This window comes from Lactuca saligna, chromosome 8 (genome assembly GCF_052625555.1).
Source record: "Lactuca saligna cultivar CGN05327 chromosome 8, ASM5262555v1, whole genome shotgun sequence".
Classification (NCBI taxonomy): domain Eukaryota; kingdom Viridiplantae; phylum Streptophyta; class Magnoliopsida; order Asterales; family Asteraceae; genus Lactuca; species Lactuca saligna.
In genome coordinates, this window is record NC_136424.1 from 2601836 (window position 1) to 2623709 (window position 21874).

Here is a 21874-nt window from a genome sequence, read left to right on the forward strand (position 1 = left end):
CAGATACCGCATGGTAAGTTACAGCTACTGGAAGTCCCAGAGTGGAAATGGGAAATATTATCCATGGATTTTATCACCAAATTGCCGAGAACGGCGAGGGGTGTCGATGCAATTTGGGTGATAGTAGACCGCTTGACAAAGAGCGCTCACTTTCTCGCCATTAGTGAGAGTTCTTCTGCGGAGAAGTTGGCAGAGATATATGTGAGAGAGGTGGTATCGCGACATGGGGTGCCGATCTCGATTGTGTCAGATCGAGATGTGCGTTTCACTTCCAGATTTTGGAAGAAATTTCATGTGGAGTTGGGTACGAGGCTGCATTTTAGTACCGCATACCACCCACAGACTGACGGACAGAGCGAAAGGACAATTCAGACGCTCGAGGACATGCTCCGAGCATGTGTGTTAGATTTTGGCGAATGTTGGGACACGTATTTGCCCTTAGTGGAGTTTTCCTACAACAACAGCCATCATTTGAGCATTGGTATGCCACCCTTTGAGCTGTTGTATAGGAGGAGGTGTCAGACTCCCATTTGTTAGGGAGAGGTAGGGCAACGAGTGATGGGTAGCATGGAGATCGTGCTTCAGATGACAGAGCAGATACAACAGGTCAGGTAGAGGTCGTTGACCGCTCAGAGTCGCAAGAAGAGTTGTACAGGTAGGCGACGATCCGAGCTTGAGTTCCAGGTCGGTGATTATGTTCTCCTGAAGGTATCTCCTTGGAAAGGAGTGACTCGATTCAGGAAGATGGGCAAGCTAGGGCCCCGGTATATTGGGTCGTTCAGAGTGATCACGAGGGTGGGCAGGGTAGCGTATCGCTTGGAGCTACCTGCGGAGTTGGAGCGGATTCATAATACCTTCCACGTGTCTCAGCTGAGGAAGTGTATAGCCAACGAGTCGGCGGTAGTGCCGTTAGAGGACATTCAGGTGGATGCGAGCTTGAACCACGTGGAGAGACCAGTGGCGATTGTGGATCGGAAGATCAAGGTTCTGAGGAATAAGGAGGTGCCTCTAGTGCAGGTTCAATGGCAACATCGGAGAGGATCTGAGTTGACTTGGGAACCAGAGCAGGAGATGCGTGAGTAGCATCCAGAGCTATTTCAGGGATGAGACTTCGAGGGTGAAGTCTGATTCAAGTGGGGGAGAATTCTAACATCCAGAATTTCACGTATTATATTTATTCAATTTAATTTCTAGTTTTGTGGAAGAACTCGACGAGTTGATGCGTAGACTCGCCGAGTAGAGACGCGAATCATTATCTGGGTCGACGGCTGGACTCGGCGAGTCGCCCCAAGGACTCGGTGAGTCCACGCTGTTTAATGAAACGCTAATTCCTCGGGTTTGGGGCCTATTTAAAGGGCCTTATGGCCGTCATTTGCGGCTACCAGACCCCAGAGAGAAACCCTCGGTGAGCTAGAGCGTTTGTGAGAGGAAAGAAGCTATTTCTTGATCTTTGTTGGTGTTTTTGAAAATAGAAGAGGACCAAGACAAGAGGAGGCTGAATAGGGTGCTAATCTAGTGATTCCAGGGTTCAGAGACTTCATTTTGAGGTATTCATTCGAACCCTCCTTCAGTTTATGGTGTAATTCTTAGAGTTAGGGCTTTTTAGCCCCATTAGAGGATGGTTATATTGAGTAATTGGTCCCTTCTCGTGTTGGTGCTGTAGATCTGGACCCAAAGAGGTCCAGAGACCCTTTTCCATTGAGATTTATGGGTATTAATGGAGGTTATGAACTTAGGATGTCATTTTAGAGGCCATATCTTCAATAAGGCCTTTGAGCCTTTTCATGTGCACCAAGATGTTAGATTTACGTGATTATAATGCTTTGGGAAGATGGATCTATGGTTTAGAGGAGCGGACGTAACCTCAAGAGGTCAGTTCAGCTTGAGCATGGCATGAACTCGCTGAGTCCTTTAGCCGAATCAACAAGTAGGACGAGGGTTTTCCCGATAATCACACAGTTGGCCACTCACTGAGTTGGGGAAGCGACTCGGTGATACGGTTATTACCAGGATGTTTCATGAGAGGGTGTATGTTGATATGGTGCGAACAGTAGTATTGGGACCGTACTACTGAAAACACCGGGGCGGTGTACAGTTCAAGTAAGAATCTTCGGGATGCCAGGGATCAAGGAGGGATGCGTTATCGAGTGCGAGTATGCTCGAATGAGTTTCTAATATATCGTTTGTTGTATTTCAGAGGTAGATCATGGTGAGGACATGTCATATGCCAGAGAGCAGCAAGACTAGTGATGAGGAGCTCCGCCGGATCATCCATGAGGAGGTGGCTGCGGCCATCAAGGCAGAGATACCAGAGATGTTCGGGTCTATTAAGACCACATTGATTGAGACTTTTGATGAGCATTATGCCACTCTTTCTGAGGCTGCTGTTGCAGCGGCCACTGCAGCCGTCGTTGCTGCTAGGTCGCAGGGGGTGACTCGTTGTTGTTCAGGGAGTTCAGCAACACAAAGCCACCAGAGTTTGATGGGATGCAGGATCCGATTGCAGCGATGAGATGGGTATCTGACATTGAGGGGTGTTTCTATACTTGCTCGTGCCCGGAGCACTTGAGGGTTCGGTTTGCGCTGAACCAGCTTCGTCTGGGGGCGAAGGACTGGTGGAAGTTCGCGACAACACATTATTCTCCAGCAGAGCTTGCTGCGGTGACCTGGGAGAGGTTCACCACCATGTTTCGTGATGAGTACGTTCCCTCGGTGGAACGAGATCGGTTGGAACAGGAGTTTTTGACCCTCAAGCAGGGCATGGAGTCTGTTACGGTTATTACCAGGATGTTTCATGAGAGGGCGATGTTCTGCCTTGAGCACGTGTCTACTGAGCAGGCACGTATGAGCCGTTATTTGAGTATTTTGAAGAGATACATTCGGGAGTTCGTGGCGAAATCCTCGTACCGGACATTTGTCGAGCTTCAGGTAAATGACCGAAGAGGGAGATCGAGCTAGAGACTCAGGCTAGGAAGGAGGCGGAGTCTCAGGGGAGGGATTGGCGACCAGCACAGTCCCAGCCGGCAGCCAAGCGGGCCAAGCCCGCTGATTCCAGAGCAGGGAGCCAGAAGGGCCGCACTTGTGGAAAGTGCGGCAAGGGTCATGATGGAGTTTGTAGAGCGGGATCTTGCTACAAGTGTGGCAAGGAGGGGCATATGGCCAAGGACTGCCCCAAGGGGTTTGCAGTGTGTTTTCACTGCAACCAGACCGGACACCGGAAGGCCGAGTGTCCGATGCTGCGAGGGAAAACACAGGAAGTCAAATGAGGACTAGGATAGTGAAGAGCATGTGTGGACTCGCCGAGTCACAGTTGCACACTCAGCGAGTTTGGTCAGGGTTCATCGTTGACTTCGTTGACTTTTAGGGATTAGTCAATGTTTGGACTTTAGAGTCATCGGAAGGGTAGGATAGTATTTTACCCTTCCTAGAGGATGTATTGAGAGGAAGAGATTAGCCTAGCCCTGAGAGTTGTATTGATTAGAGTATTTATTTTATGTGATTAGACAGGGGCTAGACCAGAGTTACCGAGTCAGAAATTTACTGAGATATCCGAGGTGAGTCTTCTCACTATACTTTACCTTGAGTAGGTAAATAGAGTTATGTGATACAGTGTTTGTATGCTATTTATATATATTGTGTGTTGCACTGCATTCTTCAATGTGATTTATTCTGTGCATGCTTGTAGAGTTAGAACCTGAGGGTTCACAGAGTTTGGGTGCATGGACCCACAGAGTTATAGCCTCGAGTGGCTAATATGTGTTATATGTGGTATTTTTGGGAACTCACTAAGCTTTGTGGTTACAGTGTTCTGTGTTATGTGTTTCAGGTACTAGTGAGGATCGCGGGAAGGCGTCGGCTTGATAAGTACACACACGGGATTTTTATGCTATGAGATCTTGGGATTGATATATGTTATGAATTGTGTTTTCAAACAAAGATGTTTTTATGAATAATAAATGAATTGTGTTTTTATAAAATGCGAAAAATTGTTTTGTAAATTTTTGTTGTTTCACCAAATTATAGTGAAATTATGCTAGAAAGTCCTGCCAACGTGCCTGTTTTGGGCTTTGGCGCTTCTAGGTTTGGAAGTAGCTCATAGCAATGTTGTCGGTCATGATGACAAACTGACTCCCCAATTGGTAGTGTCTACAGGTACGTAAGTAATGTACGATACCTTCCTACATCAGTACGCCCCCTGTAGCAAAATCAGAAGCGTCAGTGTGGACTTCGTAAGGAATATTGTAATCAGGTAATCTCATAACCGACTCCTATATCACGACTGCCTTCAACTTATTAAAGGCACCTTCACACTTCTCGCTCCAAGCCCAAGTCTTGTTTTTCTTCAGTAATTCTGTTAAGGGAGTAGCTATACTGGAGTGCCCTTTTATGAACTTCCGATAGTACTTCACTAACTCGAGAAAGGAATGGAGTTTAGGTACCTTGGTGGGGGCTTTCCAGTCTTAAATGGTTTTTATCTTTGCAGGATCTATCATCAATTTCCCTTCACAAATTTGGTGTTCGAGGAACTCCACTTCATTTTGTGCAAATGAGCACTTCTCCAGCTTGACATACAAATTGTTCTCCCGTAGGACTTGGAGAACCTTTTTTAGGTGTTGTCAATGCTCATCGATTGTCTTGTTGTACACTAGTTTGTCGTTGAGATAAACGACCACAAAGCGATATAGTAATGGTTGGAACAACTTGTTCATCAAGGTGCAAAAGGTTGTTGGGGTGTTTGTTATCCTGAAGGGCATGATAAGGAATTCGAACGATATGTATCTTGTGATACATGTAGTTTTTTGTTCATCTCCTTCAGCTATTCGAACCTGATAATAAGCCGACCAAAGGTCCAATTTTGAAAAGAGCCTTGCACTACCCATCTAATCAAAAAGGCCAGCTATCAAGGGGATTAGGTACCGATTCTTCAAAGTGACTTTGGTGATGGCTCGATAGTCTATACATATTCGAATGGACCTATCTTTCTTTTTATGAAAGAGAACCTGGGCGCCAAAAGGGGATTTTGAGGGTTGGATGTATCCCGCATCGAGGAGTTCTTTGAGCTGTTTCCAAAGATCTACTAGTTTTGGTGGTGCCATCTGGTACGGACTCATTGCAGGTGGTTTTACTCTCGGTTCCAGCTTGATATGGTGGTCTATTTCTCTTTGTGGGGGTAATTGTTTCGGCAGCTCTATTGGCATCATGTCTTCATACTCCTTTAGAACATCTTGAATCACCATTGGTAACTCCCTAGACGGATAACTCTTGGGTTCCTCAAGTGTTTCCCGAATCGCTGCAACATAACACACTCCTTCTTTTGCCCTCTTTTTGAAATGCAAAGTTAATAGCAATGGCATAGATTCCTTGGCTCCTTTCAATAGTGTCACTTGGATGTGCTTTTCATTAAAAAAAAAAAGCGAGCTCACGAATGGGATCGGGAATATGTGAGCTTTTCGGAAGATAGGCCCAAGATTACCCTGAAATCATCTATATGGACAATGGTAAAAGTCAGATCATCCGTCCAATTGTCGATACATACCTTGATAGTGGCCGTCCCCAAAATCTTTTTTGCTCCCGAGTTAACAGCTTTGATGGTGCCACTTCCAGGAAGGCATCGAACCCCTAATCTTTCTGCCTCCTTTGCATCCATGAAGCTGTGGGAGGCTCTGGTGTCCATGAGTGCTACCAAGTCTTTTTCATTTATCGACAAATCCACAAACTGAAGGCCTCTCTCTTCATCTTCAACCTTTGATAACAACTTTGTCAAGGCTGCAAGATGTCTTATTGCGCCCAACTCTTCTTCGGTTGTTGCTTCACCATCGTTTTTGTTTACCATGTCGGCTACTAACGCATTCATGGCCTTCCGATTCGGGCATTCTCGGGTCCAGTGAGGGTCATCACAAATAAAGCAAGGATCGCTGGGAGCTTTTGAGGGGTCGCATCTGAATTAGTTATCGAACTTTGGCCTATCCGCCCTCCGATCTTCAAATTTCTTAGGGGAGTTCTTGTCACCACCTATTTTTGTAGCAGGAGTGTTTATCTACGCGGGTTTGTAGTCCAAAAGTGATTTTGCCATCGATATTGCTTCGTCCAATGTTTGGACGTTCCTCCTGCTTAGTTCAGCCTTAACCCAATCGCGCAACCCATCCTTGAAGTAGAACAAGGCGTCCCTATCCGACAAGTCTTAAATTTCTAGCATGATAGTTGTGAACTCTTTTATGTAGTTTGCAATAGTACCTCATTGGTGAAACCGTCTTAGTTTACCCATTGCTTCTTCAGTGGCGTTGTGCAGGACAAAGTACTTCCTCAACTCGATTTTGAATTGATCCCAAGTAACAATGATGTAAGTCACCTTTTCTCGTTCATCATACTTTCTCCTCCACCAAAGTTTAGCAGATTCCTGTAGAAACATCAGGGCATTTCCAATCTTAGTAGCATCATCTACTACCCCACTTGCTTCAAAATATTGCTACTGTCCGAACATAACATTTTCGACCATGGCTGTATTTCGGGTTCCTGTGTAAACATTAGGTTTGGGGACCTTGATGCTAGGGCTGGGAGTGTGGCTCCTGAGTTTTCACAACATAAGGGGTTGTCTTTTGATCTCCCACTTTAGAGCTTCCATCTCTTCGTATATGGTCTGAATCTAATCTCCAATGGTCTTCTTATGGACCAACAGTTCTTCAGAGATAGTACCAAGTTCTTGCTTGACTTCGATAGTTGCGTTGTTGATTAAAGTTTTAGTTGCTTGTGACATTGAAAAATTCTCTTCTTTCAAGGCCTCAACCACTTTGTACAAGTCATTGATCTGTGTTTGCATGCCTTCCATAATCGATTCAAGGTTCATAACTTGAGTTTCAATAGCTTCCATCTCCAATAGTCGTTGATATGCGTTCACAACATAAGGGGTCGTCTTTTGATCTCCTACTTTAGAGCTTCCATCTCTTCGCATATGGTCCGGATCTAATCTCCAATAGTCTTCTTATGGACCAACAGTTCTTCAAAGATGGTACCAAGTTCTTGCTTGACTTTGATAGTTGCATCGTTGATTAAAGTTTTAGTTGCTTGTGACATTGCAGAATTCTCTTCTGTTAAGGCCTCGACCACTTTGTACAAGTCGTTGATCTGTTTTTGCATGCCTTCCATAATCAATTCAAGGTTCAGAACTTGAGTTTCAACAGCTTCCCGAAGCTGTTAGGCGGAATGGGAGGGGGTCTGGATTGGCTTCAAGACTTGGACCTCTTGGTCTTCGTTTTTTCAACTTCTCTGCCACGATCATCAACATTCTCGGGACTAAAATAGAATCCTCTCCTGTCATCGTGTTGCCAACCTTCGAGGAAGTACATAGGATAATCCTTTTCTATGATACCACCTGTCGCGAAGTCGATTTCAGACCCGTGCGACCTTGGTAATTCTACTGTCAAAGAATGCCACGTAAGTCGAAAATAGGATGAGAGGTTACTAAACAACACTTGCAAATCAGAAACAGGGAACTTTGTATTGATTGCATAGAATTTTTGTGGATACAAATTAGGGGGGAGCCCTTTTATAGGCTCCCCTTGAATACAAAGAGTCATGAAAATCAACATCTAAGCTAACTAAAAGACAAGGAAAGGAAGGGACATGTTTTGGAAGCTATCTAAACTATGCGCTGGACTGGACACGGCTAGACAAACGTGGCCTTCCTGGATTTGTGCGGTAACAAATGGGATATTTGTTAGATATCAATAGGATATAAATAAAAGAATTTCGTATATACCTTTATTAAAATGTTAAAATATTATATTTATTTAGTTTGATATTTAAATATTATATTTGTCTTTCTTAATTTTTTACAATATCATATTTACCAAATACATGTAATTTTAATATTTTATATTTTAAGATGGTTAAAATTGAAAAGATAAAAACTACTACTTTTTGCTTTTGTTAACCTCTTGTGTCGTAATGACAATTGTTTTTGGTTGGTTTTTGCTTTTGATTTTTTGGTTCTTAACAAATGAAAAAGTGATTAAACTGCCACTTTTCTTTTACCTTTTGATTTTTTATTTCTTCAAAAGTGAAAAATTACATTAAATAGCTATCACCGATTATGCTACCAATTGCAATATCTGCTATTGGCAGTTTTATGTACAGCAATGGATAAAAAAACTAAGTGATTTATAATATATATATATATATATATATATATATATATATATATATATATATATATATTGTGTATGTGGAGATATGATAATAAAATAGGGGAAAACTTGTTGTGTTTCATGAGTTTTTACTTTAAAAGGATGAAGACACTCAGATGTCAGTAATTTTGATGACAATTGGCAAAGTTCAAGTTTAGTATGTTGATGAAGTTTCTACGATACAAGGTAAAGGTGATATGATATATTTAATTATTATTTTATTTTGATTGATTTTTAAAATGTTAAAAAAAACTGGACAAATATGATATTTTAAAGATTAAAATATCATAACCGTCTACCAAAGATTCCGCAACAAACGTTATTGGAGGTTTGGTTTTGGATGTTGGGCTCATTAATTGTGTTTTTAAAGTGCCTATCACTACTGTCAAGAGTATCCTTCACAGTTGTCACCTCACTTTCTCTTAGGCTTTGAAAACAGCTATTTACAAGGTGATTACCAATCCTGGTTCAGTTGATGGATGGATTTGTCTGTTACTTTTTCCTCGTTGCATGTTGCAAGTGTTTAGGCCCAAAAATAGACAAGAATGTAGTTCCGTGAATAGGATATCCTTACGACAAAGCTCCATCTTGAAGTCCTTGAATACATGGGGAAACAGGATGGTATCAACACGTTAGTTAAAAATATGTTAGACAATCTCGGGGGTTGGGTCCATTGGACGGGGTGGAGGCATCTTTTAGAAGGAGTCTACATCGAGTAACACCAACATCAGGCAGTGTCTCTGTAAGGTTGCAGATGAGCATTTTACCGCAGTAGTAAAAGTGTTATGCCTCTCTGGTGTTGCGTCATACGATGTCAATATTTTTAAAGCTTTGGAGGACAAACACCCTTTCAGACCACCCCCATCCATGTCGAGCTCCATATTTTTTGAACCTCCCCTTGTAGTAGACGTTGATTATGTATTTGACTACATTAAATCTTTCCCTAAAGGAACCTCATGCGGGAGAGATAACTTGAGGGCTCAACGTATTCTAGATGCCCTTTATGGAGAAGGGTCTGCTATAGCCACTGATCTCCTACATGTTATCACTTTAGTGGTTAATTTATGGTCGACGGGAAGATGTTCGTCCATTTTTGCAAAGTTTGTTGCATACGCTCCGCTCACGCCTTTGATTAAACCAGACAACGGGGTCCGTCTAATTATAGTAGGCACTATATGGAGACATATGGTTTCCAAGGTTGCCATGAAAAGTGTGGGTAAAGAAATGGCTAAGTCCCCTAATGATTTTCAGTTCGGGGTCGGTGTGTCTGGGGGTCATGAGGTTGTGTTACACAGTATCAATAGGGTGTTGAGTAAACACCACGTTGATGGGTCTCTTGTAATGCTTACAGTGGACTTCTTGATTGCTTTTAACCTGATGGATAGATAAGCCTTGCTCCACGTGGTTAGGAGGATGTGTCATTCTATTTCTTTGTGGATGGATTTCTTATACAGGAAAGCAATGAGACTTTACATAGGAAACCAACATATATGGTCTGCCAATGGGATGTAGTAAGTCGACCCCAGGATCCGACCACTAACAAAGATTTAATTGGAGAAGTGTTGGTTGCTTTGGAACTTATAGATCTGTACTTTGTTCACCTTAATCTATCCTCTAGAGGTATAAAGTTTGAATCTTGATGATGTATTTGTTAGATCTAACTAGTTTTGGATGTTATGAGCTTTTGGTCATTTTAGTGAATAAAGTTTAGATCATGAAAGTTTGTGACCTTGTTATAGATAAAGTTGGAAACTGTATCCATCTAAACATCACTGTGATTCAGATTTGAAGGTTGGAGACTTGGACTTAATGGATTAAGCTGAAAAAGATGCACTTTTGGTCCCTTAAATGCTTAAACGCTAGATTTGTGGGATTTTTTTTACCTTATCTAGACATTGAAAGTCATAAAGGTGGAAACTTTATGACTTAGAATGATGTGTGGGACTAGATCTAAGTATTGGACGAAAGGACTTAAGAGATTAAACACTTAATGGAAAAGTGCCTTTTAGCCGAGTCATCGGGGGTACCTTCGAGTACGTTGCACGTACTCTTATAGGGTCCTGATTCTAGATGGTGAGTACGCCATGCGTACGAGCTGAGTACGTTGGGCGTACCCAGCCCGAGGTTGACTTGTTGACTTTGACTTTCATTAACCGTTGACTTTTGACTAATGGTTAAACTTGAAGGTTTTGGGTTATTAATTAAGATTTTATCTAGTTCTGGTAGGATTTGCGGGTGTGAGCGGTGCAGAAAAAGGATCGTGTCGTAGTGTCTTAAGGTTCTTCGATTTAGGTGAGTCTTCTTCCAATGCTTGTGAGTCGAAGGCAACATTGTCAGCATACTAAATTATGTATGTAGGATGATAGTTGTCTTTTTGAATATTGCATGTTTGTATGTGCTTGTGTGGTAGAAGAGTTGTATTTGTGATAACCATATGGGTCTAGCTGTTATTATTGTGTTATGTTGTTTATATGTGACTGAGACTGTTGATAGTCTCCAGGGTTGCTGATAACCCACCGGGCATGCTGTTAGCCCACTGGGACAGCTGATAGTCCCCATAGTTGCTGATAACCCATAGCTGTTTATTTGTGTTGAGCTGTGTGTGGGATTTTGGGGAACTCACTAAGATTCATGCTTACGATTTGTGGTTTACGTGTTTCAGGTTTTCTTATATTAAAAGGAGGGGCACGGTGTAACATCCATAAAAATTCAAAAAAATTAAAAACTTTTTCAAACATTCAAAAACACTATTTAATTACGAAATGTTTTCAAAATAGTTTCATATCAGAGTATCCCAGAAATCAGAGTCGTAAAATGTGAGGAGGTGCACGATTAAGCCTTCGCCTTCCTGCGATCATCCGAAGTACCTGAAACAAAATCCAAAATTGTAAGCTCGAAGCTTAATGAGTTCCCCCAAAATTGAAGGGTTTTGCGGACTCTAACACTCCTAAGGTGTACATGCAACCCTAGAATCCTTGGATCTATGTTTTACTAAGATACATACAAATTTGATTTTCCAAGGTTATTAACCTAACTAGCATGGCATGGAGAATTTTTAAACATAATAGCTAGTTGAAGTACATATCTTTTGTTGTTTGGATTCCTTGAGAACCTTGTGAGCCTAGCACCTCAAGTGTGAGGCCTCAAATGTCTCACACAACACCACAACACTTAGAATATCCTTGAGAGAAGTTCACTTACACTCAAAATTCGGCTAGCCCTCTTACACTTGCTTGTAGTGGCCGATTTTGGTCTACCATGGGGTCTTTATATAGTTGTGACACAAGTAGGGTTACACCATGTAAACCCTAATTGTCATGGCTTTCCATATTCCATGATCCATGGGTTTATAACTCCCATGGACTATCCATGGGGCACCTTATGGGTTTAGCCCAATTCATATAAACCATAGATCATTAGCCCACTATACAAGAATGGATGATTTACACAATCAACCCCATATATTTAATTAGACTCTTTTTGATCATTTAATTAATTCCAAATTAATTCTTTGATCAATACTAATTAAATAATATTATTAATATATTATAATTTATAATATATTAATAAACCTTAAGTGTCCTTTCTATCATTTTGGTCTATCCAAATGTTGCAATGTCATGCAACCCAAATGGACCATGCCAACCGGGTCAAGTACATTCCAGAAATAGTTATGAACTTAGACACCTAATCCAACAGTCTCCCATTTGGATAAGTCTAATAACTATAACTGCAAGAATGACTTCAGGAACCAATCAGCAATTGTAGCTTTTTCAAGGTCTTGTGGAACTGAGATGATAATGCTACTCCATTTAAGATAAATGATCATATAATCCTCCGTCTAGATATCAGCTGGAAAAATACATGGAACAAAGTCTTACTTATTGTCCAACAGTTTGTTTCCCGATTTCCGATTTATTTGACATAGAACTTAATCGAACACATCAATTTAGTTCTGATCGGGCCCAATACATAGGTCCAAAACAAAATGATCAAGGGGCCCATATATCGCTTCTAATCCAAGAAGGAACATATAAACTTCGAATCATATGCTTGTTCTACTACTCTTTAAATTATACACAAAGACATGTTTTATAACATCGAGTTACCAATGCGTTTTCATACAATCAATGTATAACTAACTCATAGTCAACAAATCATATCTCTAGGTTTGAAGACTTATATGATATTACCATCTCACGATCACTCGAGATAAATTCCATGAAGTGATACAAGTGAGCGTGACTTGAATCCAATACCCATAACTTATGAGCACTCATGAGTGTTGTTGCACCTCTTGCTATGTCCAACAACTTAGACATCTACATGTCAACTCATGACAGTCTTGATTCATATCTATTTCCAACATATTACCGACCGTGTAAAATTTGATTAATATGATATACCATAACATAATTATTTTGGAAGTCAAAACATGCAAAATGAAATGATAGTAAACGATTGACATAAGATAACAACATTTATACTTATAAATAAACAACAACTTTTATTTATCATCAAATGCCAATTACACTTTAAAATTTCAAAGTTATCTAACTACTAAAACTAATAGCATCCTTCAGCCCTATGCGCCTCACATGCTGGAGATGCTTGTGACATCCCCATTTTCATGGCCAGAAAAGACCGATTTTGTTTATGCTTTGTTTGAAAAACAGAGTAACATTGAAAATAAAAGTGTTGTGGAATTTGTCTCAAAACAAAATATGATAAAGATTTATCAAAAACATTTCCAAAGAAATGTATTTCATTAAAAGACCCGTGATGTCATGTTCAATACAGATCAAAAGCATAAACAGTACAGCATAAGCCATACTACATCACTTCGTATTTACAGGCCTATAATCCCTTATCTCTCATCCAAACATCTATGCTCATGTGCTACTACCTGTAATGCAAGAAACTGAGTGGGTCAGGCTTGGGAGCCTGGTGAGCACATAGGGTTTTCAACCCACAATAAATAAGTTTTATTAATTTCATCAAACAACAATAACCCGATTACCCGTTCCCGTTATCCTCACTTTACATCCCTAAACACCTATCATAAGGGACCTAGCCTAAGGATCATCATCAGGATGGACACTACTGCTAAGGGGGTTCCTCAGCAATAAATGTCTTAAAGGCAGCCATGAGGGGGATGGAGTACACCGGTGAACACATCGTTCACAAACACCTACAGGTTGCGAGCCTCCTAGCGTTCCACTAGAGTGTCAAGAAGAGTCTGTAGTCGTCATCTATACTCCGCTAGATGACTGGATCACCAACAACAACATTGAGGCCTCTCATCATTTTATCACACATCGTCTTATTACATCTACCCATGTTTTACCCCAACATTTTTTAGATATAAAATACATATACAGTTTAAATCAATTAAGACTTGTATAAAAACATTCATCCAACATAGATGACAGGTATACAGATAATATGCACACATAACACGTAATTTATATAAAATACTTCATATCTATGTGTAAGATGAAAGTAACTATGCACTCACCTGTCAAGGTGGTGATTCCGAACTTAGACAACACTTCGTTACTCTTGAAACAATTTCCTTCGTCAAAACCTAGTATCATTACCACTAGGGTTTAGTCTATCATTCACCGAGACTAATTAATAGTCTAGCTATTATTACTATTATATAAGCGTTAAGCAATACTTTTTTTAACTCATAATAATAGCCCAAGTACTCATTATAAGTTCCTAATAACGTTACTATAATTATTTAAAAGCTATATTAAAAGTTGTGTAGGCGTAGCTCACTTACAGCGGGTTTTAACGAAAATCGGGCTTTGCTTGGAGCAGCGTTTCGAAACCGAAAGACCCTTTTTCTTGGGACTCTGGGAGCCTCGGGGCTTCCTTCGGGGACTAGGGGGTTTACCTAGGCTTTTAGGGGGGGGGGGGGTTAGGGAACTTAGAGAGAGAAAGTATTTAGAGAGAGAATGATAAATGGTGTGAAATTTTCGGAAGAGTTCGGACCCCTTTTATAGGCGCCAACAGCTCGGATTACGCTGGGCGTACCGAGGGCTACGCTGGGCGTAGTCTCGGATAGGGTTGCCAGCGGTGCACAGCTGGCTCGCACTCGGACAGGACCCATATAAGGCTGAATGTACACGGGGCGTAATGCGAGGGGCTATGTGTCCGAATCCGAAGCGTGCACTGATCAGCGATGGACGGTCTAGATGCTGCCACATCGCCTACCTCGCATCAAGTCTCACAATTTGCACACTTAACTTCAAAAATTCGTATCTTCTTTATAAGAGCTCCGTTTTCGACATTCTTTATATCCACGCGAAGGCAGGAACGTACTCTACAACTTTCATTTAGACTCCATCGACTAATTCTGAATTTATTTTAAAATTTATATTATTAACAATCAGAGACATGATTGGTCCGTTAAAAATTTATAACTTCTTCATCCAACGTCCGTTTTCTTCTATATTTTTATCGTTACACTACTCTTAACGAGATCTTCGATTCTCGTTTAGGTTGTGTCAGATAAAAACCGCTCGATCTAATATTCAAACTTCGGGTTGTACACTGCTAAGCCGAAACTTCGAAAAATCATAACTTCCTCATACGAAGTCAGATTTGGATGTTATTTTTATGGATTTTCTCAGTTTAAGGTACTCTATGACTTTGGTTTAGATTACTAAGGCTAAAAAGTCTTTTATCGTAAATTCACTTTTTACGCTTCACATTGTCGTGCCGGTTCCGTCGCGAAACTTCGACAGGTCATAACTTCTTCTTTATAAATCGTATTTCGGCGTTCTTTATATCCCCAGAATCCTTGTTTCGACCACTACAACTTTATGTAAAGATATCAGACTTATCTCACACTTTAATTTTGGTGCTTATTTTTATTCTTTATTAATTATATCTTTATAATTAAGTAATAAGCACATAAATACACATAATTCACATAGAATTCAAATATTTCATCTTTATTACTTCAAAAAGAGTTACAATAGTTGACCTAGACTATTACATCGCCTAAAAGTGCTTAGCCCTGAAACTCGGGTGTTACAATGCTTAATCCTACCCAGTCCCTTCATGAGGGGATCTATTGGGTTCTCATCCGATGATACCCTCTTTGCCACGAGGAGTCCTTCTTCTTTTTGATGTCTGATAAAATGATATTTTCCAGTCAATGTATCCGGATCTTCAATGATCCCTTGGTTCCTTGGCTAAGGCAGCTGCGCTTTCACTATCACAGAAAATTTCCATATGCTCCTTTATAGCTGGTACAACTCCAAGGTCTCCAATGAAGTTCTTTAGCCATATAGCCTCCTTTGCTGCTTTGCTTGCTGCTATATACTCTGATTCGCAAGTTGAATTAGCCACTGTCTCCTGCTTGGAACTTTTCCAAGTAATTGCTCCTCCGTTTAAGGTAAAAACCCAACCTGACTGAGAGCAGAAATTATCTCTATCAGTCTGGAAGCTAGCATCACTATACCTTACTACTCTCAAGTCATCACTCCCATTGAGGGTAAGGACCCAGTCCTTAGTTCTCCGCAGGTACTTGAGAATGTTCGTTACCGCAGTCCAGTGAGCCTTGCCAAGGTTCCCATGATATCTGTTGACCATGCTCAATGCGAAGGCCACATCAGGACGAGTACAAGTCGTAGCATACATGATCGAGCCTACAGCAGAAGCATACGGTACTCGACTCATCTCAGCTATCTCAGCCTCTGTACTCGGGCTCTGAGTCATGGTGGCTGCCATTCCTATCACTTCGTTGCTGCCACCAGCCACCATGGGGGGTGGATGTGTGCATGTTATGGTGTTTAGATGCATGTGTTACAATGGTATAGGGCTACAAGAGCTTTTCTTGGCTGAAGATCCGAAGGAAGACCCCACTGCCACCACCGTGAGGTGGTGGCTGCCGCTCTCTACCGCCGACTGCCGCCACAAGGTGGTTATGCTTGTGTGTTTGTATTATTGTTTGTGTGTTATTTTGGGGGTTTTGCTTTGTAAAAGTTGTAATCGTGTCGGAATAAAAAAAAAACTCAAAACCACCACCGTGAGGTGGTGGCCGCCACTGTGAGCCGCCATTGACCACCACTACCCAAGGTGGTTGTGGGTGGTGCCCAATTAATGAAACCTAACGTGCCTAATGAAGCCCTAACTGATATAAGGACTTGGTTTTAGGCCTATTGGGCTATGATTGGTTTGGAAACCCTAATTAGGGTTTAGAAAACCCTAATTTTGGGATTATTGGTTTCGACTTATCGGGACCCCCATTTTGGACCATTGGAGTGAGGTGATGACTCAAGCCCGATTTCATTGTATGTTTGGACTTAATGGATTAAGTCCTTAATGGGTTATGTAGGAACACCTAACCCTAATTGTCATTTGATGTGAAAATCCCTAATTGGGTTTGGATGCTTGTTGGGACATTTATTGGACTAAGCTGTTGTGGGCCTTTGTGGGCCAATTGGGAACATATTTATAGGCTAAGGGAAATTGTTGGGCCATAATTGGGCCTTGATGATTATGAGATATTGGGTCATCAAAATACCAAGTGGTTGGACTATAATATATGGTTGGGCCTTAAGATAAGCCCACATAGAGGTTTGGGCCTAATTTGGAAAATTGGGCCATATGTTAGGCCTTGGTTGACTATTGGGCTTTTGGGCCTTCAGGGTGTGAGTTTGGACCTTGGTTGTGAACCAAGCTAGGTTATGGGTAAAAGGGTCCATTTACCCCAAGTGTAGATTATCGTTGTGTTGGAACTGAATTATTAATTGGGTGTCATTTTGATGATTGACAGTTCGGGAACCTGACAACCAACAACTAGATTTTATCCGCGGGACTTCAGCAGCGCGAGGTGAATCTTCTCACTATACCAATGGTTCTAATCAGGGCCGGCCCCGAGATATTGGTGACCCTGTGCGATTTAACAAAAAATAGGCCCTAAAATTTGAAAGATCTCAAACTTTAAGCAAAAAAAATAATAATTTAATTTTCTATTGCAAATACATAAAATTAAAATTCCATTCAAAATAATACAAAAAAAAGCTTCTACTTGAAAACAGGCATCCTCCTAATATTCGTTGAAATAAACTTTTCAATAACATCTTCATAAGTAACTCTATCCAACATGTTACGCTCAATCGCCATCAAAGCCAATCCATTAAGTCGTTCTTGAGTCATTGTAGATCTTAAGTAGGACTTCAAAATCTTCAATTTTGAAAAACTCCGTTCTGCAGATGCAACGGTAACAGGAATAGTCAACATAATTCTATATGCAATAGATGTAATAGGAAAACAATCAACGCGTTTTAAAAAATTTAGAATATCAATTGTTGTCAGTTTCTCCTTAGGCAAGAGATGTAAAAGTAAGTTTAATTCAACATATAAGTCATTTTCATCAATATCCGATTGTTCATCTTTCTTGAGTGAAGTTTCAAGAGACATACAACAAGACTTTAAGGTTATATCATCTAATGAAAGTAATTTTTCTGAATTAAACAAAAAGCCAAATATTTTATCATATTGTTGATATTGTTGAAACCTTGTAGTTAAATAAGTAATTGCTTGATCAACAATATAAATAAAATATTTAACCCTAAATTTCTCTTGGGCGGATTGTGAAAAACTATAAGAAGTATCATTTGAAATCTCATCAAAATGTTTTTTTATTTTAGGTTCACGTTTTTTAGGAAATATTAGATCAATGCCCATTTCTAAGGCAATATCTTTTGCAGTTTGTAAGGCATTTAAAAACCCATTTTCTCTATATTCCTTAAAATACGAAATCAACCCCTTTATTTTTTCCATAGCAACAATAAGCATATCTTTTGATTGCAATTGTTTGCTAATTAAATTAACAGTGTTTTAACATTTCATACCAAATTACTAATGCCAATATAAACTCAAAGTTGCCAAGTTCATTTTTTGCTATGGATTTAGCTTCACTTGTTATTTTTGGATCATTATCATTTTTGGCTACTTGAAGTAAAGCTTTTTGTATATCGAAAATTTCAAATCTTATAGCTTTAACACTACCAACACGACTATCCCAACGAGTGGATGACAACGATTTAGGAGTTAACCCTTTCACATTATCTTTTAAAATTTGCCATCTCTTAGTGGAATTTGCAAAAATTGTATATATACGTTGTATTGTTCCAAAAAAACTTTTAGCTTTACCACAAGTATTAGCCATATCACACAAAGTTAAGTTCAAACTATGACAACCACAAGGAGTATAAAAAGCCCTTGAATTTATATCTAAAACCTTTTTTTTCACTCCTTGATGTTTTCCTTTCATATTTGATCCATTATCATAACCTTGGCCACGTACATTATTAATGTCAAGATCAAGCAAATTCAAGTCATTTTGTAAAACATCAAAGAGTCCTTGGCCGGTTGTATCATTTACATCTAAAAACCCTAAAAAAGATTCTTCAATGCAAACAACATTTGACGAGACATTTACATATCTTAAAATAATAGTCATTTGCTCTTGGTGACTTATATCGGGAGTACAATCAAGTATTATTGAAAAATATTTTACATTTTTTATTTTTTTAATAATCATAAACTTTATTTGTGAAGAAATCAAAAGTATTAATTCATTTTGTATCCTATGCCCAAGATAATGTTTATGGATACCAATTTCATTTGTAATACGTTGTACATGGTCATAAGAAACCATGTCAAACTCAGCCAACATTTTAAATAATCCTAAAAAATTTCCATTGTTATCTTCATACAATTTCTCATTAGTACCACGAAAAGCTAGATTATGTTTAGATTATGTTTAGCAAGAAATTTCACAATAGAAATAATTCTCAACAAAACTTGTCTCCAATGAACTTTTTCTTTTTCTAATTGTTTTTCTTTTCGAAATATTTTACAACAAAAACAAAATTCTTTTTATCAATTTCTTTAGAATAAACAAGCCAATCTCTATCACATTTTCCCCCAATTTGGTAAAGTTTTAGTATAATATGTTGTAGAAAATCTTCTTAAATATTTATCATTAGGACCTTTTGTAATAGACAAATCTCTTTTAGGACCTTTCAATACTAAAATATTTATCATATTAGAATCAAGAGCATCCTAATTTCTTTGGATCAAATATATCAAAAGTGTGCAAATCAACATTATCATCAACAACATTAGGATTATCATTAACATCAACATTATCACTAGCATTCAAATTAACATTAGCATTAACATCAACATCAACATCAACATTATCATTAACATTAACATTATCGTTATCATTATTATCAAGATTAGCTTCATTAACGTTTTGTGTTTCAATTTCCGTAAAGTTTTGTATTTTTTTTGTTATAAACTTATCCATAGATCTTGCTTGAGCTTTATTATCTTCTTCAATTTTTTGTTTCTTCTTACGTTTTTCATATCCAGATGCATATTTTTTTATTCTAGGAGGCATCATAAGTTATAGAAAAGAAAAGAAACGACCTTATTTATGACTTCCAATTTATAGATTCCTTCTTGATTAAGATTTTCGACATTTCTAATCACCAAGAGAAGTATAAAAACTGGATTGCAAAGAAAAAAAATCAGAATATGCTTTTAAGATATCACAAAATCTGCAATCATATCATAGCATAAATCCAAAAATACCTTATTATTTTCGACACTTCAAATAAAAAAAAACAAGAATGTGCATCTAAGGAAATCAGAAAATCTGCAATCTGAGATGCTGAGATCATAATTACTTCTTAGTTCTGTAACACCCCAAAAATACGAGCCAAAACTTTCATTTTTAAATACACATACTTAGCATAACATTAAAATAAAACATTCACCAATCATAACATTTCATAAAAGATGTACGTGTCTGGATACCAGTTATAAAAACATAATAAAGTCAGAGTACAAATCCCCAGGAAGATCTCATAGTACGGAATACAAAGCGTGTGTGTGATGTGCTGCCACTGCGCGAGCTCCTTCCCCTTCGAAGAATAGGTACCTGAAACCAAAACTGAAAACTATAAGCACGAAGCTTAGTGAGTTCCTGTCACACCCCAAAACCAAGAACGGCGGAAACGTTCTGGGGCGGAGGACGTCATGTAAGTATCATAACACAGTAAATGTAAATAAGCAAACAACATCATCCATTGCATTAAATATATATAATTTTAATACAAGCGTGTTCTGTACAGTATAGACACCAAAAATAATGTATATCAAAAAAATAAGATGAGTCTTGAATGAGCTCCATCTTCTCAAAAGCTGGCCTCGGTACCTGTCTACTGATGACATGAGAATACAAGTTATTTTGAAAGAGTTTATCAGCATTAAGCTCGTGAGTTCATAAGTATTTTAGTGTCGGTATTTGTCATTCAAAAATGTTTGAACATGTATCAAGTATAAGTTTGTAAAATGTATGTAAAGGTTTGCAATTGTTTGTAAAAGTTTGAATCTCTCAGAAAAACCTATATTTTCTATTAGAGTAGCCTTCTACCAAGACTTAATTGTTTTGTATGCTCGTTTGATGTAAAGTGTGTAATTTCCCAAGTGTAACTATCATTTAACAAAATATAGTTTGTACATTTACGTTTAAGTGAGGTTATCACTAAAAATATGTAATGGGTAAATCATTGTAGTACTGTAGCCTTGTATTATAAGAACTACTGTTGTACTAACTACCTTAAACCGGATTTATATTAAGGCATTACGTGATAAATTGCACCATACTATCGACAAGTAACAACGACATAATGAATGGTCGTAATAACGGAATGACGTTTGGCACCCGCAGACCTGCAGGTCCGGCTGTAGCTAGCAGCAAGGTGTAGGATTGTCAATCCAGTATAGATCTATACGCAAACTCACGCTCTCCCTTCAAGAGAATTCTAGCTACAACTCGAGCCATGACAGTTAAGTCATGCTCCGATTTAAATCACAATAAATAAAGTATTCTTGTATATGTATTGTTTCTAGTATAGTTGTATATGTATTGTTTCTAGCATCATTCTATACGTATTGTTTCTAGCATCATTGTATATGTATTGTTTCTAGCATCATTGTATATGTATTGTTTCTAGCATCATTGTATATGTGTTGTTTCTAGCATCATTGTATACGTATTGTTTCTAGTATAGTTGTATATGTATTGTTTCTAGCATCATTGTATATGTATTGTGTTACCCCGATGGTAACTAGCTATTGATGTACTGATAAATATGAATATGGAAGTAATTTTATGTCTATACATGTATATATGATATATAACTAATATGGAAACGACCCTCAGATGGTCACCCGAAATCCCACCAGACCACATCTCAGTGCGCGAAAAGGAAATAGGGCGGATGGCCTTCCTAAGCCCTTTAAACATTGCTTATATATATATATATACATATATTGGCATGCAATTTATAAGAAGTAAAACAAAGTTTAATAAAATCATTTGATAAGTAAAAAGAGTTTGTAAAACATTTTGAAGTGAAACAGTTTGATAAACAGTTGAACAGTGATAAAATCATTGCTTTTCTAGTTATTAATCACATGTGATTAATGCAATCACATGTGATTGATGTAATAACCATAAGTATTTGACTTGTATCCCCCCCATAAAGTATTTAAAACATTTAAAAGTATTTCAAAGGTTGATTAAAGGGGTATGAACTCACTTGTGGTGAGTAGATTGGATTGATGTATCGGGTACAGTGCTAGGTGGC

At 38.9% G+C, this 21874-nt stretch overlaps 2 protein-coding genes across 2 annotated transcripts; both read right to left on the reverse strand.

The window, feature by feature from the left end:
* Positions 1–17228: 17228 nt before the first annotated feature.
* LOC145008656 (uncharacterized) lies at positions 17229–17987 on the reverse strand. The gene has a single exon (XM_078967253.1). The coding sequence runs from the start codon at positions 17985–17987 to the stop codon at positions 17229–17231; it is 759 nt and encodes a 252-aa protein (XP_078823379.1).
* A 46-nt stretch (positions 17988–18033) lies between these two features.
* Positions 18034–18669, reverse strand: LOC145008657 (uncharacterized). The gene has a single exon (XM_078967254.1). The coding sequence runs from the start codon at positions 18667–18669 to the stop codon at positions 18034–18036; it is 636 nt and encodes a 211-aa protein (XP_078823380.1).
* Positions 18670–21874: the final 3205 nt, after the last annotated feature.